Below are 26,483 nucleotides of genomic sequence, written 5' to 3'. Positions count from 1 at the left end.
TTTCACTCAAAATTCAGCAGACTTAATGGTTTTCAGGATTTCATGGTTTGGGGGTTTGCAATGTTTCCATTTGATTCTATCATGCGTGAGGATATGAGATTGGCATTTGATCAAGAGCATGAAGCCCTTTAAGAACCTTGACCATGGTGGCATTGATTGTTGAACTTTGTTGATGTTGTTGGTACTGATTGTTGAACTCCTCTACCATGGCCTTAACAAGAATGCACCCTTCACTCAAAAGAAAACAATTGTTAGGCATGCTAATCTTTTTCTACCACATTATAAGGTTGAAGAGATGAACCCTTCACTCAAACCAAAATCATTGGTTAGGCATGTTAAACCTTTTCAATTTCTATCATGTTATAAGGTTGAGCAATCCAAGTCTGAAGACTTTGAGCTAGATGATGTTCATGTATCTCTTGTTGATGATGTTTATGTATTTCTAGTAGCGTTGAATCAATGATGAGTTTTATGAGTGACCATGTTGATCAGTGATTTGTAGTTTTGATGTCTATTTTTGCTACTACTACTAAAGTTGTAGAGGAGTTTTAGGAGTCCTCAAACTCGGAGGCATATTATTTATGTAGCTCATGTTGATGATCTCTTGTCTAGTAGTGGTGATGAGTTTGATCATGATGAGGAGTGATCATGTTGTTGATCACTGATATGTAGACTTGTAGTAGTTCAGTGACCCCATAGCTTAGAGCATTGTTTTCGGACTCTAAAGGCCATTTGGAGCCTCAATGATTATGTATTTTGTTGTGGATATGTATTGCACTCGATGCCATTTTGATATATTCACCTTTACATGGTATATAGATGAGAAAACCTTGCATATTTTGTTTCTATTGGCTTGGAATCATGGTTTTAAATCTTAAAAATAGTTTTTTTCATTAAAAATTAATTATTTAATGTATTTTTTTAAACCAGTTCGTTTAGACCTGACCAGTCCTAGTTCGAAACCCGGTTCATCAGGTGGACCAGTCCGGTCATCGGTTTCGGTTTTTAGTACATTGGTGATGAGGAGGAGGAGCCATGGGTTTCCCTGTCTGACTCTGATTCATAGTTTGAGCCAGATGATGTTGGCTTCTCTAGGAGTAGGCAGTAGTACTGGTGACTAGTGATGTTTTACAATTTACTTTTGTTGTAGAAGCCATTTAGAGCCTCCTTGGTTATGCGTTTTTGTTTTAATCTCTACATCGAGTATGTATTGGACAGTGCACTGGGTGCCATTTTGATTTAATGGATATATTCATGAGCATACTTTGATCATATGTTGTCTTCTCTCTATATTCTAATGCTTTGTGTTTGGAAACACGAATGAAAGTCTTTAAAATTATGTTTTTTCATAAAATAATAAATATTTAATGTATTTTTTACAACGACCAAGTCATTGAAATCAAACAGCCGAGTCGATACTGAGTCGGAGTCGGAGTTGGAGCCGAACCTTGGTCGGTTCCGAACCCGAGTCAGAGTTTTAAAACATTGGCTTGGCTTTTGCCCACGCGCTAAATTTTATTGTCTAGGCCATCTTTAGCAATTTGTTGTACATTTCCTGTTGTATGTGGCCATATTATGCTTTTATCTTTCTTTTTAGGTGCTTTAACCTCCGGGAATTGTTCCAAGCTCAACCCAAGGTGTGGACAACGGGAGGGGGAGGCTAACACCTTGTGGACCCAATGGACAAATGTGGACCCAGATTGGGAAAATGTGAAAAGGGGTTGTAATGAACGAAGGGGCGTGAGGAGCCGGGAAGCAAGACTATGTGACCAAAATTAGGGTTTCCCATCTAGTGCCACTCCTAAAGCTATTAGCCAATAAAGGTGATCCCATAGGACTAGGATACAAGATTAACCCTTAAGTTGAGGTAAGGGAACAAGAGTACAATCAAAGCTCATTCTTTCTGCCGAATCCCCCCACTAATCCATGCCCAAATGTGCCCAAGAAAAACAAGCATAAACACCCAATTACATAATGAAAATCCATACCTTCAGGGTTGGATGGTCCACCTTCAAACATACGATCATGACAGATGAGCAAGGGCACATAATGGTTGGCTCAGGTGGTCGAGAATAGTAGCACATCGAGCTATCAGGTGGTTGCAAGGGAGCTACTCACTGAAGAAAAATCTAGGAGAATTTTTTTCCTATAGGGGTCACCCACCAGTGGTGGGTAACAAGGCCATTGGAATATTGTAAAGAGGGCCTTCAAATATTTGATATTACTTCAAATTATGGAATCTACTACCAATGAAGACCTAAATCAAACATAGAAGTAGATGTATATTGGATTGGAAATCTTGATTGCCAAATATCCACAAATGGTTGTGTTGAACCTGTTATGCCTCTTGTCAGCAGGGGTATATACATTTTTTAGTGCGAAATTCACCACCATTGTAAGCCCAAGGTCACAAGTCAAAATCCATGTAAAAACCATGTGAGGCCTGTTAAATTTCTAGTGTTCTATGCCTAACACAATCACTTACAACAATTCTTCTTCAATTAGCAATCACTTTATCCAATAAATTCAATCTTCCAATGACAGTAAGTAATTGTAGATAGAACAGTAATCCAAATGCAACAGAAGACAACTAAGAACAAGAACAAGAGAGACATGAGATTTGGTCAAAGACCAGGGAAATACCCCACAAGGGGGAAAACATTTTGAAAATTCTTCTTCTATTAGATTGTCATCAAATGTTCAACAGAGAGATGCAATGTTCCAATTCATCAACATGAGTCAAAGTCAAATCTTTGACTATCCAAAATCAACGAACCAATATCCAAGCAAAGATGAGCTCAAAAGTCAAATTTGGTCGACAAGTGAAATATGGTCAACAAGTCAAATTTGCAATTTTGCTCAAAGTCAACAGTAGCAGCAACAACCCTAACTAGTCAACGGTAAACAATCAAACCTCCTCCAAATCAGCTCGGTAAACAGTCAAAAGATATGGCCTTCTTTGTTGGTCAAACTTCAGTGAAAACAGTCTCCAAATCTGGTCAAAGTCAAACTTTGACCTATGGAAACCCTAGGTCTACAATTTCGGTCAATGCTGGTCAATGTGCCGTGGAAAAGTACGGTCAACCTCCCAGTCAAATAGATCAAAAACACAAAGTTAAACCAAGTTCCTAATCCAAAAAGTCAACATTGGTCAAAGTCCCAAAACAGAAGATGAATTCGGCCAACAGAGAAACCCTCTCTCTCCTTCGCATGTGTGAAGACAGACTTGCAATTTCAGAGTTGTACGACCCAAACCAAGAGAAGAAAGATGTGTGTGATGATCTCCAAAGTGATGTGACATGTTGTATATTTATATGAGTCTCAAGGGGTCGAATTAGCTTTCCCAGGCCAACTTGTACTTTTGTGCACATGTACGTTTCACCTTAAAATAATAATTTTCCTTGACCAAATTAAATTCTTCCAATGGTTAGGAGGGGCTTCTCTGGATGAGGGAGGCTCTCCAATGGAGGGAATTTGTCCCTGAGATGCCAAATTAACAAGGCCCTATATTAGGCATCCTAGATTTGTGTCTTGTCAGTTTGAGTCTGTATTTAGTTGTTTGGTTGGACCATCCCCTGTCCCTTGAAAGCTTCACCTAAGCACTCTCGTCCCTAACTGGATTGGATGGCCTTTGGTGGAATCTCTTGAGGAATGATCATTTTATGGGAGACTGCAATTTGTAGGGGTGACCGTTAGTGTATGGTCCAGTCCGACCTGCATCAAGGTGCACCTATGTTATTCACATGGTTAGAGTCTTATTGAGATGTAAGTGACCTTGGCCTTGGTGCAATATTCCTCATGACTGTTAGTTTTTGTAGCATCGGATGTGTTCTAGCCACGAAATTCGGTGGAGAGGCTAGAATACATGAGATCTCCAAAACCCATAAATCGTTTTTGGAAATTCTGCCTAGAAATGATTTAATTAGATTATTAACCAATTTTTAAATATTTACTAAGTCTAAACTTAGGGAATATGGTTAATTAATCAATATTAATTAAGTAAAGATGAGAATCATCTAGAAACTCACACGGATCGATCCAGAGATGATCCTAGCCATTGATTAAGTTTTAATCTTTGTTGTTGGTCCTTCAACAGAGGATTATAAGAAGATATTGATGTGGTGGTGGAAAGATCACTGGAGACACTTGAGCAATTCGATTTCTTGGCAGATTGATTTCCAAAGTAGCAACAGTCAGTTGTCAGAGAGAGCCAGAGATCGAAGTAGTAAGTGAGGGGCAGAGACAGTGAGGCTGGAGGAAGTATTCTAGATCCGACGAGTGCATTTGCATAGAGGCAAAAGAGCCACAGAGAAGTTGACGCAGGGGCTGCGCAATAGCTTCTAGAGGCAATTCGATTTGCTGAGAGCTAAGAAACCAGATTCGTTGCATACCCTCCACGTGTCCTGAATTAGGTGAATCAGACATGATTCGGCGGGACACGTGCCCTCCGAGCGTGTCCCACACATGTCCGGGTAACGTGTCCTGCGTGTCCCGATTATGGGACATGTATCCCCTTAAATAGTGTGTCGCGCGGCCCATAAAGGGCAGTTTTGGGTCATTTCTCCCTCACTATTCTCTCTCTCTTGTTGTGTGTGTGTGGGAGTGACTAACAAAGTCTTTGGGAGCATTTTGGAGGCGATTCAAGCAACATGTAAGTGAATTTTGCTTCTTCTTTTTTTGCATTTTTATTACAGCGGTTTGCATGTGCATTTTTTTTACAAGTTTGTGCATTTTTTTTTACATTCTTTTACAACATTCATGGCTCAATCAAGGCAACAGGGAAGGGGCAAAGGAAGGGGAAGAATGTCCCCATTGGAGATGCCCCTCCTGTTCCAATTTCATTAGGGTCTACAAGTGTTCCCTCTATTGGAAGTGGGGCTGCAACAACAACTTCAAATGTTGAGGGAAGAATTAATTTAGAAAGATAGCAGGCTCAAGAAAACAAATATCCCTTGTGGAAGTATGTCACAAGAGAGAAAGGGCCAGGCAACAAGTTGAAGGGAGGAGGCAATGTTGCTTGGAAATGCAACTATTGCAACAATCATTTCATGAGCACTTATTACCATGTGAAAGCTCATTTGTTGGCTTTACCAGGTTGTGGAATTGGAGCATGTACACAAGTGTCTTTAGCTAAGAGGAAAGAAATGGAAAAAGAGGCCAATGTTGGTGTGGAAAAGGTGGTTGCAACATCTAAAAAAACAAAAATGATGATCCCCTTCCATTCTTGAGGAAAAGAAACAACAAATTTCCATTTGAGAGTTTTGGTGGGGGACAAGCAGCAAAAAGAAAGGTAGTGGCACTTGGTCCAATGGACAAGATTTTTCAGAAAGAGAAACGAGAAGAGCTTGATCTCACCATTGCATTCTTTTTCTATCAGAACTTCATATCCTTTAATGTTGCACACTCACCTTTATTTATTGAGATGTGTCGAACTCTAACTCAAGGAGCTTTGCCAGGGTATGTGCCCCTTGGGTCAGAGAAGCTTAGAACCACATTGTTGACTAAGGCAAAAAAAGAGGTGGACAAAATGCTTGAGCCTATTAAATTAGCATGGCCAACATTTGGGGTTAGTATTTTTTCTAATGGATGGACAAATCCAGCACACCACCCACTCATCAACTTCATGGTGTCTTCCTTGAATGGTCTAGTTTTCTTGAAATCAGTGGATGCACTTGGACAATACAAGGATGCACAATATATGGGTGAGTTGTTCATTAAAGTTATTGAAGATGTAGGTGTTGATCCTTGTGTGCAAATCATTACAAATAATGCACTCGTTTGCAATGTTGTTGGTATGATTGTGGAAGCTAAATATCCACAAGTATTTTGGACACCTTGCATTGTCCATTCCTTGAATTTAGAACTTAAATCTATTGCTTTTGATGTGCTTTGGATTGGAAGTATTATTGAGGATGCACAACATATCTGCAACTTTGTACAAAATCATACAAATGCCCTCACAATCTACAAGGAGTACACCAATCTATCATTGTTGAAGATTGCAGATACATAGTTTGCCTCTTCATTCATCATGTTGAAGAGGTTGAGGGAGGTCAAGACCACTCTTGGAGCCATGGTTATTTAAGAGTTTTGGTCTTTTTGGAGGAATACAGATCAAGCAGCCTCAGAAGAGTGAAGGACACAGTGTTAGATGATGCTTGGTGGGAGAGGATAGATCTACTTATTAAGATCATGGACCCTATCATTACTTTGCTACGATTTGCAGATACAGACCAATCCATCCTAGGAGAGGTTTATGAGGGATGGGATTCAATGATTGAGTCTGTGAGGACCATTATTTTACAGAGTGAGTGCCTCGAGTATGAGACATCATCAGAGGACTTCTTCACCACTATACAAGATATTCTTGTCAGCAGATGGGACAAGAATTCCACACCTTTGCATTGTTTGGCTCACTCATTGAACCCAAAATATTACAACCATGAGTGGCTGAATGGTGGACCTTCTCGTAGAATCCCTCCTCACATGGATGGTGAAATTTCGCAGGGGAGGAAGGATGCATTGAGGCGAAATTTTCAGGATAAAGCATCCCTTGATGAGGTGGAGGATGCCTTTGCAGAGTTTTCCACTAACACTGGTCGAATTGCAGGGTATGATGTGATTAGAAAAAGGGGAGCTAAGAAGCCCTATTCTTGGTGGGCAACTCATTTGGCAACAAGCCCTCCTCTACAACAGTTAGCCATGAGGCTCATCTCTCAAGTGACTTCATCCTCTTGTTGCGAAAGGAATTGGAACACATATGGGAATTTGTATGGTGTCAAGAAGAGCAGGCTTGAGCAGTCCAAGGCAGAGACAATGGTGTATGTGCACACCAACTTCGTCTTATTTATAGGCAGAGGGATGAGTGGTTGAAGGGAAAGACCAAGATGTGGGCTTTCTTTCCTGGTGATATGGTTTTGGATAGCAATGTTGAGTTGGCATTGGCCAACTTGGATCTTAATGAAGCAGTGCTAGAGCCTGTCACTTTTGATGATGGTGATATTGTTGAGGGGTCATCCTCCACACCAGCAGATGAGGAGATGACATTGGATACACAGGAGGAAGATGCAGTAGTGGAGAGTAGTGGTGACCATGACGATGACAGTGATGTTGATTGATGACTCATGAGTCATGAGCTACCTACTTCCTTGAGGCTTGTAGTTGTTTTGTATTTGCTATTTCTATTTGCCATTGGCATTGCTACTACCTATGTCACACATTTTGATTTTGATGACTTAATGAGAAAACTACAATTTCTTGTCATTCTCCTATTGGATCATTGATGAATCTGTCACAAATTACAATTGTATTTGTATGCATAATGTTACTTTGTAAAACTTACATCTAGATCTATGTTTGAATTTGTATCATGAATGAGAATTTGTGTAAGAAATATCTAAATTTTAATATATATATATATATATAATAATATTTAACGTGTCCTGTTCTAAGGGGTCAACGTGCCCGTGTCGGACACTCGAATCCTCATGTCCTGCACGTCCTATGTCCTCATGTCAGGTGACTTAGGTTAAGAGGGATTGACGTCTTTAGTTCCAGAGGCCGGGAAAGAGTCCCAGAGTGTCGGAGAAGCATCTTTTCAATCAGCAAAAGGAAAATCGACTTCATTAGAGACTGGTCAGAGGCTTGACGTCTAGCAAGCTGCGCAAAGGGTCAAAGGGCCGAGTTTCGAAAGGCAAGTTGTGTCGAGAGTTTTCCTGTGGTATGAGGGAAATTCCTCACTAGATTTCTGTCATTGTTTTTCTCTGTAGGATTGCCAGATTTCAGCATCCAATAGTACTCGGAATTTCTCATTGTTGCTTAATAATAAAACCCTTAGCTGCTACACCAGTTTTCCAAAGTTGGTTTTTTCAGGGGACTTTTGTCCAAAAATTTTTGAGTTAATTTTATGTGTGTAGTAGCATTTCTTAGCTTCCAACGTTTTATTTTTTCGCATAATTTTATTTGTGAAGGTTGGAGTGTGTTTATTTCGATGTTGTCGTAGCAATAAACTAAATAATTAATTTATCAGTTAGGAGAAATAATACCAGTTGCTACAATAGGGTTCCAGTATTGGAATTTTCACAATGACAATTCTCACAACGTAGTAGTCTCATATGAACACATTCACGTTTCCCGAGGCAGTTCATGATTCCCAATGCAAAATGGTCCAAATGGTTAAAAGGTCAACCCAATCCTAGATTGTAGAGCATGACTAGAGGATTCCAAGTCAATGGAAGTTTTTCGATTTGAGCATCAAGTGAAAAGTTACAGCTTGGTCAAACTTTGTCAACAATATAGGAAAAGTTTATAGGGGACCAAATCGAACCTCTATGGTAATTTGCAATTTTGCACCACTTATTTTTGGCAAGTTGAATTGGAGGATGGACCAAGGAAGCTAGACATTGAAGATATTATGCTACTACATTGACTATTGACAACCAAAAGACATTTTCAAAGGGAATTCGTGCTCTCTCATTGGAATATTTAGTCAACTTGATCCCCTTGGGGACTAATTAAATTACAAAAAGCTGAAGAACTACTAAGCCCCAATTTGTAGAAGACTAGCAATATTTTATTGAGGAGAGTCTCACTAGTAGTCAGAAATATTTCTATAAAGGCTAAGCTCTCCTCCATTGTAAGGTGGTTGTTTTTCATTCGCAAAACGTGCTATCACAAATAAAGAGTTCATTTTCAATGTGAACCCTTGTATAATTTCTTGTGCATTGGTGGAGTGGCTTTTGCTCTATTTTTCTTTATTGCTATTTGTATTGGGCATTATAATTCGAATTCTTCTTGTTCATGAGTAAAATTAACATAAGAACGTCCTTTGCCATTGAGTAACTACATAGTTACGTGGGAAAGAACAACTAGGGGTAGAACCCCACTTGTTTTGTTTATTTATAAGTATAGTCAATGAAGGCTTTGAACCACTTCATGAGAAGGTTTCACTATTCTTCATGATTTCGTAATTTACCACACAGAATACAAAGGTTGGAGATGCCATTGAGAGGAGAGGCCGCTCCTAGGGACATTTGAAAATCTTCAAGAAGATTAAGCAAAAGTGGGCGCGATTTACTACAAACCCATTCCTTCGATCAAATCCATCCATAGCAACTTAAGATAATAGCTACTTCACACTCTATAAAGAGGTGAGATTGCAAGGGCACATGTATTATTGCAACAACCATAAAATTCATAAGTACTTAAACTTATTTGATTTTCTATAGTTAGTTTAGGAAACTTTGCCCCAATAGGTTGATGCAACTAAAAGATAGATAAAAGCATGTTGATTTGAGGTAGCATCGGATGTGCTCTAGCCATGAAAATTGGTGGAGAAGCTAAAGCACATGAGATCTCCAAGACCTAGAAATGGTTTGAGAAGATTCTAACCAGTTTGGGAGATATTAAAATAATTAATATTTTTAATGGAGTTCCTAAGTCTAAACTTAGGAAAAATAAAATATTAATGGGTATTAATATAAAACTGGGTTAGAATGTTCCAAAAGTCATGGATCAAGCCAAATCTAATCTTAGTCGTTGATTAGAGATTTAATCTTGCCCATTGATTGACCAACGAGAAAAGTATAAGAGGCTTGAGGGTTAGTTGGAGAATATAGCAGAGTGATCAGTGATTCCTTTTGCTAGAGCGGGGTTGCAAAGAAAAAGTGAATCAGTGATCAGCAACGAGGGGCAGTGAATACATAGCAGAGAGGCAGAGTTAGTACCAGAGAGACAGCGCAGAGCCTGGAGAGGTTGACGCAGAGGCAGTTGGGTGCTACGCAGAGGCAGCTGGGAGCAGTGCAGAGCCAGGAGAGGCCAGCGTGGGTGACGTAGAGGGTCTGAGGGCTGACGCAGAAGCTTCAGTAGTTGCGTAGAGGCTAGCAGAGCTGACGCAGGGCCAAGAGGCACCACTAGGAGGACTTTCGTGGGACAGACTGGGTGCTGGTGAACTGGGTAGGATGACGCAGTCCCTATCAAAGCGATGCAAAGCAGTGGAAGCTGCAATTGTTGCTGTGGGATCGTTCATCCGGTGATTAATCAGCGGGAATATCTGTCTTCGAGGAGAGTACTATTGCCGAGGGCATTCTCTGTTGGGTGAGCCATTTCTGGCACCCTAGTTGTATTCCGAAACTGCATAATAATAAAACCCTCATATCTGCCGCACCGGTTTTCCCGCATTGGGTTTTTCCAGGGAAATTGGTCCAAAAATAACGGTGTCACTTGTGTGCTTGTTTTCTTTCAGTTGATGAACTGTAGATGTTGGATATTTTACTTGTGTTTATTTTCAATATTTACATGGTAAATAACTTGTTAAGTAAATAAACAAGTAGGAAGAAATAAACCAGATAATACATGAAGAATTTCTAACGGGTTAAACTTAGAAATTCCAACAGAGCATATGAAGCCACATATGAAAGAGAATGCAAAATGTAGAAAATGGTTGGAGCATATATAAGCACGTGGGAAAGAGCCTAGCATGAGCTTTACCCTGCCTCTTTAGCCATCACTCAGTTCCTAATCATTTCATGCTCTATCTAAACAAAGGAACTTATGAATGTCCCAACCCCAATGTGCTATAAATTGCTGCATCTTTAATGGATTTTAGAAAAACATAAAGCAAGTTGGGTCATCTAGGATTATGCAAGAACGAAAGAAAAATCACTAAAGTAAAAGGCACACTAGATGGGTGGAAAATATAGGCTGAGGAAAGAGGTAACTCATGGTTCCACGACTTCTCCCTCTTGTTATCATTATACTCAATGTGTTGAACCTCCTTCAATCATTACAATGGTTGTAACTTGTGGCCATCTTCCCTTAAGTCTTTCACAACAATGAACACATTCATCACATGCATCTATGGGTTGGCGGGCCTACATATGAAATGTCCCTCCCATTAGGGGATGGAAGCACCTAATAGGGAAAATTGTATAATCATCCCTAACATAAGTGTGATATCTTGCTTACAAATCATCACCTAGAAAGACATTTGAAGGCAATGTTTACCAGAAGTATTTTTGTTTTCCTAACATTGAATATGGTCCATTATGATGCTTTATTGGTTTTTCACTCTAATGATGTTGATCTCACTTCATCTTGAGGGTGTGTTTTAGGTGGTTCATCACACATGCAATAGAGGTCCCTTGAGGGATGGCTTGACATCTCTTTAGCACAATGAAGAGGACATCTAATCCAACTTTGGGAGAACATATGACATTGCAACCACATGTTACAACGTTGCTCATCCTAAGATGGGTGTTAGGATTGAGGAGCCTCCACGTGGTTGTATGCCCCTTGTCGCACCTCCAAATGCTAAAATGTTGAGCCAAGAAGCCAAGGCATTGGCTTGATTCATCATGTGCCTAGATAAACCTAGGACACCCCCAGGCTAGCCTTAAACTTGCTTGATGGACATTTCCCTATTCTGAAGCCTTGAAGATGATGGAGACCACTTGATATGGTTTGGGAGGGCTAGCAACCCTATATTGATGCCAACGCTTGATCCTAGGGTTGCCACATCAACCATGCATACCCTAGAGGGTGACGTGACCCTTCTTGATGATGATATCTTGATGGAGAAGACGTTACTTGGAGATGTATCCATGCACTTTGATGATGTCCCTTGGAGTGTGGAGCACTCTTGGATCCACTTTGTCACTTGCTTGATGGAGATGCCCATTTTTTTAGGATGACTTCATGTTGGAGAGCCTTTCTTCCCATATGTGGAGAGTTTATGACATTTTTATTGTCATTTATCATTTGTAAAGCTATCTTTAGGTTAGATTGTGACATATTAGCCTAGTTGAATGCTTCAAGCAAACTTTTAGGGCTTTTTTCATTGTAAATTAATGAAAAATGACTTAGTTGCCCTCGTATAAATACATGGAAGTCATTTTCACTGGATCATCATCACACACACTCATCTCTCTTCTCTTGAGTAAGTGCGCACTAACTCTTCTCGTTTTTCCTCTTGGTAACAAGGGTTAAGTAATGGTGTGAATTGTCCTGGGGAGGATATTTTTGCATGGAGAGATTATCTTCTAGATTGATGAGGGTGAGATCTGGGGACTCTTCTCAACATCCCCGTCTAGGGTACTGATGGAGACCAGTTTGACATTGTTGAACCATTCATCAGTTCACATGTCCTAAGAGCACAAGCGGGACCAGCTCCACACAATTCCACAGCAGGGCACCCCTCTATTGGGATTTCGTAGCCATGGTCGGTATTTTCATCAAGAAAAAGATAAATTAAATTTGAATTTATGCCCCCTCAAATGCTCAATTCAACCCCTCCAAGATCATGTCGGCCTACACCAAGAGACACGTCTATTCGTATGGATGAACAACTATATATTGAGCCTATTTTCTTTCCTTCAAAGCAGATTTCACATCATCTGATCTGAGGCATTTGCAAGCTATCTGAGGCAACATTTCTCTATGCGGTCCAAGTTTTGTGGCATCATTAGTCCGAGTTCTATGGCATCATCATATGCGATTTTTGTGGCAACTTCTATGGCACATTCTTCTAATGTATGCGAGCTTCTCTGTGGTACAGTATTTTGTGGTATGCGAGCTTCATTGTGGCATATTCTTCTGATGTATGTGAGCTTCTTAGTGGCACATTATTCTGATGTATGTGAGCTTCTTTGTGGTACATTGTTTTGTGGTATGTGAGTTTCTCTATGCCATATTATTGTATTGTATGCAAGCTTCTATGTGGCTCCTTATCTTTGTTGTAGAGAAAAGTTTTGTGGCTCTATGACTGAAGAAGAGGACAAAGTTTTGTCCATATGATATGTTAGTTTATCTAATGTACAAATTGAGGAAATGAACTCTCTCTCATAGGGAAAGATTGTTGGGTTTTCTCCTCGTGGGTTTTTCCCTGGCCGATGGCCTAAATTTTTGGTGTTTGTGATATCTCCAACTAAATAATTTTGCTAAGTATACCTCCATTTTTGTAATTTTGACATTAGAATAGGATTTTGATGATTTGGAGACTTGAGAAAAGCGGGAGAGTAAACCCCACTTTGATTGATGTAAGTTATCTTGCATTAATATTTGAGTTAGAGGACCACTCTAGAGAAAGAGCACTAGAGGATTTTTTGTTGAACCCCTAGCCTTATTTTTCATTGTGTAATCTATCTTCTTGTGGATCTAACGATTTCTTGTCAAGTGTGTAGAGATCTAATGCTTTTTAAAAAGATCTTGAGCGTGGAGTAAGTTCATGTCTAAACGAACTCACTCTCAAGGAAGAAAAAGGAGCAAGGACCCACATTGAGTTATTTCCTCAAAGATATGATCTAGCGAATTGAAAGGGGAGTCTCTACCATAGCACTCTAAGACGTCTCATTTTTTAAATCAAGATCTACTTACTTATTTTATGCGCTTTTAATGAATAATCTAGCTTTTCAGAGCTTATTTAGAGGGTCAGCCCCTTCTTACTTGCCCAAGAGCGAAGGTGTCCTCATACTGTTGTGGCTAGCATTTGTATTTTTATGTGTATATTCTCGTTATTTTCTAATATATTTTCTTTGGCATAAGATCTGATCTTCCTCCTTATTGCTTGTGTAGTTCCTTGTGGAGGCCTGAGCACTAGGGTTCTAAAAAATGATTTGAAGGGATCTATATTGGAAGCTTGAAAATCAAGAGATCAACAGTTTTGAGGCCTTCCATACCCTTGGCTGTGGATAAAAAGAGGGTTTCTCTCCCTCTCTTGCGCAATTCTCTTCATGAAAGCTTGGATGTCAATCCCTAGGCCTAGATCTCTTGGAAGGATAAGCGAGTTCCCTCTTGAGGAACTATCTCATTGTGATATTAAAGCATTGTAAATAATTTTCTCATTTTTATCTTGTATTTTGAGGAAGGTTATTTGTTCTTTAGCATCCTTGTTGTAAACCCTCCTCAAGATTTAAAACCTCATTTCTCTATAAAAGGGTTCCTCTTAAAATAATTAAATAAATTTTCTTCTTGAGGGAGCTTGGGGATTTCCCCTTGGCATCCCAATCTCCTCATTTGGAAGAAGGATTTTTGGGTGATGGGTAACTAACTTGTTTCATTTGTTTTCTTAGTTTAGTTACTTGCTCATTTCACCATCTAATTGGTAGATCTAATCTCTAACTCACATATTTCAATAAGCTATTTAGCTCATTGAAGTTCACTAATTCCCATAGCTGATTTACTAGCCTAGACCTGATTTATTCACTGCTGGTATAACTTATCTTATTGCCAGTATTTCACTTATCTCATTGTTCATTTCATAGTCTAATTGTTTGCATTTCAGATCTTACAATTTTATGCAAGTGTGATATTTTTTTGAGCTATAATTGGCAAATATTAATTCATGAAAAATCTTGTCATTAAGCACTTATATTAAATTGTTCATCTCACTTACATTTGCATTTGTTTTCTCTAAAATTTACCTCCAAGCATAAGCTTGGATGATAGACTTTTAGGAAAACTTCCTCAACTATCATTCAATTTCCCAAGATTTGAGTTCGGAAACGCATGACCTCGCAGTTCTCTTGCGTGGCTAAATCCTTGTAGGAACAAAGGCATGTGGGCTGTCTTGAAGAACTAGGTGGGTATCGTTAATGAAGCCTTTGCTTCCTCACTTGGCCTTCTTGCAACTACCTCAAGTCCTTACCAAGTGAAGGAATTGAGGGGAAGTAACACCTTAGAATAGGCATAAATAAAATTAACAAATACAACTTTATTTCAAACACTCACTTACAACTTTGGTTCACCCTGTATGTAATTGGTTATCATTCAAGCTCTTTCTCAAATATATACAAGTTGAACTGTGAGCATTTACATTTACTTGCAAGCATTTCACTTTATTTCTTGTACTTGTTTATTTCATTTACATACTCATATTGGGATTTCCTTTGATGTCATTATAACATATTTGAGCAATATCAATTTCAAGTACAAGTTCTATTCACTTGCAAGTTCTAGCTACATTAAGTTGCTCATCTATCAAAGTTGTATATAATTTTTTGCTATTGTGGTTTTGTTTTGATCCACTAACACTTTTGTAGCTTCCCATTTTGCAACTTCTTGTAACCTAAAAAATTATATTTTATTTGCAAGTATTTTGATTTCATTTTTGAAAGTTAATACCTATTGGCACTGGTCTACTTACACTTTTCCTTGCAGGATATCTTTTTAAGTTTACTGGATCTATTTACATTGTTGATTCTTATATGCTCATAGACATTTGTAATTGCGAATCAATATCATTTCCCTTTCAAGTTATTTCAATGGCGAATGCTTAATTGTCTTAATTAACATCACAATCTCCTAGAACTTGTTATTTTTAGCAAGATTTCCTTTTAGAATCTTCCTTAGGGCTACCCCCCTTGGCTTAGCTAGGAGAGAGCCTAGACGGAGAGAGTTGGGAATAGGTGACAGCCCCTTCTCTGAGCGTTGCCACAAAGAACACCCCTTGTGGGGTTTGTTGATTTTGGGTAGCATCAGATGTGCTCTAGCTCCGGAATTTTGTGGAGGGGCTAGAAAACATGAGATCTCCAAGACCCATAAATCGTTTGGAGAAATTCCACCCGAATGAGGAGTTATTAAAATAATTATTATTTTTAATGGGTTCCTAAGTGTAAACTTACGAAAATAAAAATATTAATGGGTATTAATAAAGATATGGGTGAGAAGCTTCTAAGAGATGAGGATCAAGTATGTTTTAATCTTAGTCGTTGATTAGAGACTTAATCTCGACCATTGATTCATTAACAAAAAAAGTATAAGAGAAGACTTGAGATTCATTTGGAGACACACCAGGCAAATACTCGGTACCCCGAGGGAAATCAATTCTCAAGGAGAAGGAGTTCAATTTCAGAGGGAGAGTTGCAGGGGGGAGGAAGAGGGGGGCATCAGTAGCAGTCATTGACTGAGGAGGAGGTGATGCAGGTCATTCGAGAGACAGCGCAGAGGGAAGAGCAGGCAAGCAGCACCATTGGAGATGCAGTCCTCACGCAAACTAACACAGAGTGACACAAAAGTGACCGTTGAAGGGTCTCTAGGCTGTCAGAACTTCTCCAGGTGGAGGAGAAACTTTGTCTCGAGTGTTTTCTCTTAGAAGTGTCTCAGTTTCTCTGTGAAATCATTCCTTGTAAAGCAATTGTTGCTAAAGATTAATAAAACCCTCGTCTACTGCACCGATTTTCCCACATTGGGTTTTTCCGGGGACAATTGTCCAAAAACAACTGTGTTGATGTGATTGATTCTTGCCCTTGTATATCACTGTTATTTTCTCCATGTAATTATGTGATAACTGCAGTAGAATTTATTTTAATGTTTACTAAAGGGTTTTCGTAAATAACTTATTGTGAGAGATAAGTAGGTGAAATAAACAGTTACTGCAGTAGAATTTCGTATTAGAAATTTTCACAGGGTTGAGGATTTTTCCCACTAGTCTTGGGTGTGGTAATTTGTGGACAACAGACACCACAATACATAACATCACATGGCTTACAAGGCTTTGTCTTGCATTCTCTAGGCTTACAATCGTGTTTCCAAACGAAAAAAAAAAAAAATGCATATAGATACCTCTACTGAAATGAGGGGTAATAATGCCACCTTAGCATCTTGTGAAGACCTTAAAAAGACTTTCTAGTTTGGGCAATAACAAGTCCCTTTACTCCTTAATAAAGAGGTTGTGGACTTTTTGAAGCCATTATAATGAAAACTTCACTTTTCCTTACTAGAGCCCATTTGTTTGTTCCAATCAAACTTTTGATAAAAAAATCCCATATTTTGTTTATATAGTACTTTTCTTTCCACTAAGAAATGGTGGTCTTTATCAGCGTTGAATGGTACTTTTACTTTTATAAATTGAGTTGGGGATTTTAAATGGGCACCTTTGGAATTTTATATAAGTTTCACCCTTATAATTTAATATTCCTTCCTTTATATATATATATATATATATATATATATATATATAGATATAGATATATAGCATGTGGTGCAATAGGAAATAAAGATGCCATTTCCTTTGCCCATCCAGGTTCAAATCTTACTAAGATTTGTTTTGATGGGAAAGTTGGGCTATTCTTTAAGCCCATCTGGGAACACATGCGAGGTACAAATATCTCATGAGATGGGCTTGTCTTAGAGGATGCCTCACTTAACTGACCAAACATGACCTTGCTACTAGGCATAGCTCAAAGCAATTGGATCATAGGTGAGGAGCAATGGGGCCACCTTGAGGTAGAGGTAAACATGTGGTTGAAACCAGAGTAATTATACTAAATGATCTTATGACCCATGAATACATAAAAGGATCAAAGCCCAAGCCCATCTCCTTCAATTTAAAAAGCCCAATGGGTTAGCACCCCCATTACTTGCTTAAGTGTGACAGGGTGGAGAGAGATTATTTTCTTGCAAAAACTATATAAAACTCTCAAACTTAATGGTGAATTTTATCAATAGTGACTTTTTTCCAAATTTATATAGCATGTGGCTTAGCATCTAAACTTAAATTCGAAGTTAACACTTGCTAATTTGAAGTAGCAGCATAATTTTAGGTATTTCATTGTACATTCGCAATCTTTTCTTGCAAAGTGGAGGTACTAAACTCCCCCAAGAGTTCACAGTCATAAAGGGATAAACCCATCAGGTCATTTGGGGAAAGTCCCCTCAAATTTGGACACAAATTCAGAAGTTAAAGGAAGATAAATCAGTGATGCAGACATACATCCTGAAAGTTATCCAGACACCTTCAGGTTCTTTCAGCAAACGTATTTCAGGGTGATAACACAACCATTGATCTTGTAAAGCCTTGGAACCTTATTCTTTCATAGAGAACTAATACAGTGAAACTCCATGAAACTTTTATGATTGTCATACTAAGGTGCCCTAATTGTTAGATATGCTGCCACTCTGAACACATATATCTCAACATACCATTATCTGATTCAGCCCTATTTTACAATTCTCCAACAGGCACAGACAAAGGTTAAAAAGAAATGATTGGTTGGTATACACAGCAGCCAAGAGAAATAATGCCTCACGGTACAAACTAAAAAATGGTGTAATATGCAAGTCAAATTATTGGAGTTATCCAAATAGCCAATTGTATTCACTTACTGAAGCAAAGAACCTTGATCAGAGCGGTAGTAATCTTCTGGTGAGGTGATAGCAAGGTCTGCAAAGCAGGAAAAATCGGCATCGGGTGTGTAGAGGAGATTATCCAAACCAGCAGCTTGGTTCAATTGCCTGAGAAAAATTTGAAGAGATCATCAGATGTTAAGATCATTATCTGTCCATGAAAAATTTAAACCTAAAACTAAATAAGAAAATATGATTTTGAATAGAAAAGCAAAAAAAATCATATGCATATTCAAGAGATTTCAAAGGACACTTCTAAGACGAGACATAACGGAGTAATGCCCACAGGGCTTTGGATTGATGGTGAATGGGTGCACTGTTAAGGCACTCCTTGCAATACATCACCATCACCAGTTCAAATCCCCCATGCATTAGCCGACAAATAAAAAGACATAATGGAATAACAATAAGGACCAGAGGTAGGATGCACAGGAATCTGACATGAAGTTCTATTCATCTATTCCCGAATCTGAACTGATGCACAAGAATCACTAGAATTAAGAGCTGAATTTTTTGCAAGTACATTTCATAGTTTCATGCTTTACATCCTTCCTACTTTCATATTATCACCTGGAATGTTCAAGATCTTGAAGTTCTGTTACCCAACCATTGAATCTGAGTTGGACAGTAACAACTGGTACACCCACAAGTTTGTAGATGTTATCAAAAAATTCCCAATTTTTCCATTCTGATGGTATCAATCTCTTAATACCTGGTACATCACATGCTGCCAAAGAGATATAAAAGTCAGAATTGCTCCACAGTGTATGGTTTATGAAACATAACCTAGAGCCTTATTTATAAAAAGCATACCGGCAACATATGCATCTGCTTTTACAATTTGTTTCTGTGTAGCCTGCAATTCCAAATATAACAAGCCTAAATTAGCATTAGAATATGCTAATTTTTTAGAAGCATCACCTTAATGGTGCTTACAATTCAAAGTTTTAGGGCAAACAAATCCTTGGAGAAATGCTGAAAACAAGAGACTTCAATGTATATGCATGAAACTTATTATGTCTTATAGAAAACAAAACTTTACACCAAAGTCAACACAAAATACAAACTCGTGGACCTATTACCCCTCCTCCGAGCAGGGGTATGTATAGCAATTAGCTTTTTTGTTTTTCTTTTCACTTCACTTTTGATGACTGGGGCTGGATATGAACAGTAATTTATGTATGTGGATGACAATCAATTCTTTAGTAAGGCCAGTGTTCCAGAAGCAGAGAATTAAAGGCAGCTTTGGAAGAAATAGGAGATAGCCACAGGACAAGAAATAAATAATGGGAAATCAGAGACTTTCTTTGGTGTAATGAATGCGTGAGGTATTTGTTATGACCCTTTCCACTGAAAGACTTTGAACAGCAGGTTGCAGTGCTAATGGGAAGCCTTTTATAGCAGTGATAAACACTGCATTTAGAATGCAGTAGTTTGTGATATGTTTCGTATTCCAAATCAAGATCCCTATTCTAATTGGGTTGGAGACGGTGCTATGTTTCAATGCGGCTACAAAACCTGTACAATTGAAATTCCTGATCATTTGTGCAAACACAGATCAGTTTAATATAATGGTCCTGGGTAAAAAACAACATTATAGGACTATTATTTATTGTGAAGATTATGTTTGGCCGATATATATGCACTCCCATCAGAGTACGATGGAAAATGTACCTCAATGGACACAGAATACCTGCAGGGTAGTTGGTGATCTTTCTTGGGGTGCAGTTTACAAATCAGAATGCTTTGATTCAAAGGAAACATTATCTGAGGTTACCCCATTTTGGGGCCGAACAATAACTGAACCTACACCAATTCTGGGAAATTTCCAGGACATAAAACTCTCTATTGGAATACCATACCAGTAGCAGAACACATACAAGTGACAGTGGAGAAGATCGGGCTGCAGCAGTCAAAATTTATAATACTTCGAAATCTCTGTGAATGGGAAACCCCAGTTAAAGTTATTTATACCTCTCAGACGAAACAAGATAGCTGGGATACATGTACAGAATATGTAAACCTGTCATTTACATTTCAGCTAGGGTATGATGTAATCTTCCCGGGAAATTAATTGCAAAATGGGACGAAATAGCCTATCAATCCCTGTAGGCTGTAGTCCTCCATAAAGGGGGAAAACCCCAAAATTCCCACTGTTGGGCAAGTTTTGGGGCAGCTGGGAAAAAAAAACTAAAGTTGGCGCTTGGAGTAAAGTTTACTCAATCAATTAAGAAGAAGAGACCCTTCTAAAAAATCTATAAATATAAGTGTAATGACCTTCTCAAATTACAGATAGAACATGATTATTAGCATGCATACAAGGCATGCATATGATAGCTACATATGCATGCATCGCATGCACTGCACTAGTATAACTACTAATTGGTTATGAAGAGTGTCTAAATATGGATAAATGAATTAATAATAAATTAAGTACCTAACTATCATGAATTTCATGAATGTATTAAGTTCAAAATTCTATGATAAAATTTAATGAATTTATTAAACCCATTAATTAATAAGCTCATTCAATAATAAACTTAATTAAACAAACCACTATACTTACTTTGGTATAACACCCAATGTATAATTGAATTAAACTCAAATGTTAATATAATAACTTATTAATTATTCAATGAAACTTATTGACGTTAATGAATAATATCACATATATGTGGTTTGTGATATATAAGATGTGAACAAATAATTGACATTAATGTGTATCATCATATATATATATAATATTTGTGAGACATTGGGTATAGGCAATTAATTAAAAATAACCAAGATTTTGCATCTCACATTAGACAGATTTTGCATTCATCCATCATCACTGATCATTATAATTGGAATTGTGAACCTAATTTGTAATTGCAAGTTTTACATCATTGCACTTCTTATTTCGAGTTTATTGTCCTTTGAATATCATCTTTACTTGGAATCACAGGTCTCTCTTCCTTGCAATTGGTTTTGAAGGTTTTACTGCTCATATATTTGATTACTCTGATCTATTGATTTCTTGTACTAACATTTCCTTGCAGCATTGCTTACCTTGTAGCTTGAGATCTCATTTATTATTGCGCAAGTATCTTTAAATTCATTTGAGCATTGTTTCTAAGGCACTGGTCTCTCACTGCTTCATCTTAAATGTCATATTGTTCTAATTAGATCTATCTTTTTCCTTGCATTGCTCAATAATTATAATCTCCCTTGCCATCTAATATTAATTCAAGTTACTAAGAGAAATGATTGTCTTGCCCTTTGTATCTCCTAGACTTGTTGATTTCAACAAGCTTCTCCTTAGTTTTTCTATCTTTAAGGACTACCCCCCTTAGCTTGCCTAGGAAAGAGCTTAAACGGAGTGAGTAGGGAATAGGTGACAGCCCTTACTCTGAGAGATGCGCCTTAAAGACTATACCTTGTGGGGTTGCAAACTTTCCCACATTGAGGTGTACATCTTATGCCACAGCAGGCCACAATCCAAGGGCATCTAAGCCATCAAAATCACCAAAGGATCGCACCTGTCTTGGGCCACACCAGCCCTTAGCATGGTTGGATTTTTGCCCATGGAGTTTCAAACCAATGACCTTTACACCATGGAGTAACTTAACAAAACACCCTGTCACCATCTATTCTACGTCCCGTGCACATCTCTTCCATATACTTAGGCACTACTCTACTTATACTTTGGTTGAGCCTATGTTTGTAGCGATACCACCCTTGGTGTTTCATAAGAGTTAGCCTAAAGAGAGACGAATACGCTCAGGTGATAGTGGGTGTATTCCTAATAATGCTTACCATTTAGCAGGCTTGGTTGAACCTTGCCAACTCTGCTAGTTTGAGCAGTAACAAGCCCCCTATACTGGGGGACCCTAACGACCACCCAGCCTCCATGAATTTCCTTAAAATTTGGGGTGTGTCTCCACTTGTCCCCCATGTGCGTTTCCCAGCTCCTGCATCTCCGAAACTTGGTGGAAAATTGTGTTTGATGTGTTTCTCTGCCTTGATGATATCTCCTACACCATTCCCTTGTGCATTCTCCAAACCATAAATTAATGGAATCATGTACATGCACCCTTTCTCCTGTCTATACTGTATAAGCCACTCAAAACTTGGAACACAGTGGAATGTATTTCCAGTGATGTTTTCTCATTTTTCAACACACAAAGAGAGACCAATATTTTAATTTCAGATGGAACTGGTTATTTGTTTTGATATATTTTGCAGTGGAAAGATAAAGAAGAAATCTAATTTACACAAATTCCAGTGACCCAATAACAAAGCTAATCTTCAATATGTAAAAATGAAATTTTTAAATTTCTTTTTGGCACTCACATCTGTAGGGGAAATAAAACATTCTATTCACTGAAACACACCTGTAGACTGTTCTAAAATTCTACATCCAAAGGAGCTAGAACATGTGATCAAATGAGACTGGAAGAATCACTAAACACTGACACAGCCAAAAAATATATCCACCTACGATGAAATCATTGGCAATTCATGTTGAAATTTTCTAATTTTGTATCCTACTCCGAGGTTATTTAAAAGTAATGAAACAAACCCTTTTGAACCAGTATCAAATGGAAAATATATGACGGTGACTGGAAGCAAAAATACCAATTGCGTTGAAAGAGAGAAGGAAAATCAGCCTGTCATAAAAAACAGCATCATTTCACTCTAAATAGCATTGACATACACAAATGGTCTCAAAAAGAGATAAGCAAGTAGATTTTTCTTAAAGAGAAGTAATATCTAACCTTGGAGAGATGAAGACCAGACACATATGCTTCTCCTGCAGAATTCTTACTGTATAATATCTCTCTGCACCCCCATCTGAGGTGAAACCTGAGATGCAGAAACAATGACAAGCAAGTACAACACAATAATTAAAGAACTGAAATCTATGGGAGAACTGAAGACAATAAAACTCTCCTGGTAGAAGGATCAGGGATTTTGTAAGGTTCCATAAAAGCAGATTGGTACATACCTACCACCTTTTTCTGTGATGTATCTTTTTATAGGGCCACTCAAATACAAGTCAGGAGACCCCTTAAGCATGCGTAGCAGTGAAGCCTCTGTCTTGGTCGCAAATAAAGCAAATATTGTAAGCATACAGCGAGCACTGATGTTATCACAATTGATAAACCCAAGTGCATAAGCAACAGGATCCCACATTCTTTGGATACTCTTGCGGGTGCCGCCATGGGACATAAACCATTCAGAAAAACTCACCTGGCAATCAAACGATAGTAAATACAAAAGAATTATTAACACAGTTTGAACATCATAGAACTGCAACTTTATGCAATTACAACGAACATATCAAAGGCCATGAACAGCAATAAGGAAATGCACTAATGTCATGATCCACATCATAAAATGGAACTTCGAAAATTCAAAACAAAAAATAAAAGTTTGTCAATTCTAAAAGAACAAAGTGAAAACAATATATTGTAAATAAGGTGAACAAGTTGAGGACCCCATTTCCATACCATGGATGAAATCTTGCAAGGACACAATGGTGCATTAACTTGATAAACATACTCCAACCTTGGCGGGGTTTGCAACAGTTAATTGATTTAGTAGTTTAAGGCTCCATCTTTCTTTGATATGAAGCTCTCTCTACTATTTTGGAATGTGTGGGTGATGACAATCCCTAGTCAAAAGAAGACTGTTCATGATGTTTTATCAGGAGATTAAGTCGACAGTATTTGAGTTTCAAAAATCAATTACTGTTGGAATGCCTCCTTCCACACTTCAGAGCATTGCCAAGGGGAGCATGGGTGTTGTGATTACTCTATAATCTTAATTGTGGAACTTTATGGTGGCTCATGGATTGGATCCTGAAGACAAATGTGTTTTTGTCACACTAATGATTTGGGACCATTTGACAGGCTATTGTGTTGTTTATTTTCCCAATCTAAGTTCGGAGAGTGGCTGACTTTTGGGACTCGATGGCCTCTTCTCTTCCAGTTGCAGACTTGATTGTTGGCGGTCATCGAGGTGGTGGTGGAAGTTCTATGATCTATCGTTAGTGGTGCCCAAAGGCAAGCCTGATCTAGATACAAATCTACTCTTTAAGTGTTTGACCCCAATTGGGAACAAAAGGGGGCTGACTATGGTGGTTGGTTTACATGGACCAGCTTTAGATAAGGATGAGCCAGGGTGCAGGTGAACTTAGATTGGTTTCATCCACTTGATGTGCTTATGGATGTTACTAGGTTTGATTATCTTCCTATTTAGCTAAGTCACATGACACGAGGACACGAGACACGGAGGACACGTAAATACGAGTATTCAATACGAAACACAGCGACCTGGAACAGGACACGGGGGACACGTATATATATATATATATATATATATATATATATATATATACCGGAATATAGTTTTTTATCCATATTAAATTGCAGGTTGCAGCTTATCTAATCAAATTAAAATATAATTACTTCTCAAAGTTCATAGTTCACTTTAAAAAAATAAATAGAATCAAAATTTACTATTTAGAAATTAGAATGTGATATGCTTGGTCTTGATTCTTGAATATTCAATGTTCATTGTTCATGTACAACTTACAAGCACATAAGAAAATAACTAAAGTCTAATCCTATTGATTTCCTCTACCCCTCTTGCGAGAAAATGCCACAGCTTTCCCTTTCCCTCTAGATGTAGATGCTGGTGCTGGTGGAGTTGGCAGTGGAGTTTGCTATGCTCTAGAAGCTGAAGAACTAGAAGTAGGAGCTATAGGAGGTAGACCACGTCCTCTACTGGTGGCAGGAGTAGCTCAGGTAGGTGGTGTCACCTGGAAACATTACAATCTCCCAATCCTGAAATCCTGAAAAACTGATAAGTCTGCTGCATTTTGAATGAAATCTAAAATTCTACTTTCTCCATATGAAATCCAATGAGGCCGGAACCACTCTCAAACATCCTGAGTCATTTCATGGTAATGTTAAAAATTTAAGTAAAAGGATGAAAATGAAGATTAAGGAGAATGTCACTTTTACTTTAAGAATTTAACATTACCATGAATAGCATATCAATACTAGGGCCTAGACTTGATCATTAAGCTACCCCACTCAAAAATTATTTGTTTCTTTCAAAAACAAATTGCAGCTTATGCAGGCAACGTTTTCTATCAACGGAATATGCGTTTTCCAGATGCTGGACACGACGAAAACCGGCGAATACGTTTTACATTTTACAGGACATGATGAAAAACGTTTTCGACACGTTTTAGGGCCGTTTTCGTGTTCGACACGTAAAATACGGGACACAGGACCTTGGAGGACGTGTCCTGTGACTTAGCTATTTAGGCAGTCATTATAATGGATAATTTAGTGGCTTCAACACCTTCAGGAGGGCGGCACCGCATGGGGCACAGCATGGTTGGAGATGGTAGTTCATAAAGGGGAGGACTATATTGCCAAGGGTACTTAGGTTCGTTCTGAGCTGTAGTGGATTTAGGTGGGAGATGAGGACTCAAAATTCTATTTTTGACATTTTGAAAAGAAATGTAGCAATTGACAAGGTTCTTGGTTTGCACCTTGTTTACGATTCTCTCGTCTCCGATCCAACTAAGGTAGAGGTGTTCAGATTCCATTTCTAAAATACTTGTCTCGTTATGCTTTCACAAATCAAGTGGTGTGTTGATTTTTGTTGCATTGGAGGTATTCTAGTCTCGAAACTTTGTGGAGAGGCTAAAACACAGGAGTTCTTCATAACCCAAAAATCGTTTCTAGAAATTCCACCTAGAAGTGTCTCAATTAGATTATTAGCCTATTTTTTAATATTCCCCTAAGTCTAAAGTTAGGAAATCTGGTTAATTAATCAGAATTAATTGAGATAAGGTGTGAATCATCTAGAAACTTACACGGATCGACTGGGAAATAATCTGGGCCCTTGATTAAGTTTTAATCTTGGACGTTGGAGGTCAAAAAATAGATTATAAGAAGTCGATGGGTAGATGGAGAACACACACATAGAGTTTGATTTCCTTGGAAGAGTTCAATTTTCCAGAGAGCAACAGTCAGTTGCCGGAAGAGTTCGAGTTTCAGAAGGGAAGTAGAGACAGAGAGGGATAGTGAAGTCCGAGGAAATTTTTCCAAATCCGGCGAGTACTTTGCAGAGAGGCCGAGATTTTCTCCAGGGCGTTGTGCGGAGACACATAGAAGCCTCAAGTAGGCAATTTGATTTTACTAGGGTGAAGTTGGTTATCAATTCCAGAGTGCCAGAGAGAGAGTTTTCGAGTCAGCAGCAAGCAAGACGGCTTGATTTGCATAAGTTCCAGGCTATAGTGTTTAAGGGACTACGCAAAGGTGACACAAGGCCTGCACGGGGCTAGGTGAACAACTTGC

The 26,483-nt window shown here is 38.4% G+C and overlaps 1 protein-coding gene across 1 annotated transcript in view; it reads right to left on the bottom strand.

Annotated features, from left to right (window-relative positions):
* ZDS (zeta-carotene desaturase) overlaps positions 1-26,483 on the bottom strand; it is a 367,078-nt gene that overhangs the window by 156,569 nt on the left and 184,026 nt on the right. The window contains exons 7-11 of the mRNA XM_089439231.1: positions 23,111-23,355; positions 22,881-22,968; positions 18,934-18,976; positions 18,691-18,847; positions 18,100-18,228 (exon numbers count right to left, since the gene is read on the bottom strand). Of these exons, the coding sequence (XP_089295357.1) occupies positions 18,100-18,228; positions 18,691-18,847; positions 18,934-18,976; positions 22,881-22,968; positions 23,111-23,355 (662 nt within the window). The remainder of the gene's footprint in view (positions 1-18,099; positions 18,229-18,690; positions 18,848-18,933; positions 18,977-22,880; positions 22,969-23,110; positions 23,356-26,483) is intronic.

Source organism: Pinus tabuliformis, chromosome 9 (assembly GCF_031772625.1).
Source record: "Pinus tabuliformis cultivar Carrire ecotype Pingquan chromosome 9, CPIR1, whole genome shotgun sequence".
Taxonomy (NCBI): domain Eukaryota; kingdom Viridiplantae; phylum Streptophyta; class Pinopsida; order Pinales; family Pinaceae; genus Pinus; species Pinus tabuliformis.
Note: the sequence above shows the minus strand (reverse complement) of the source record. Positions and strands in the feature narration are given on the sequence as shown.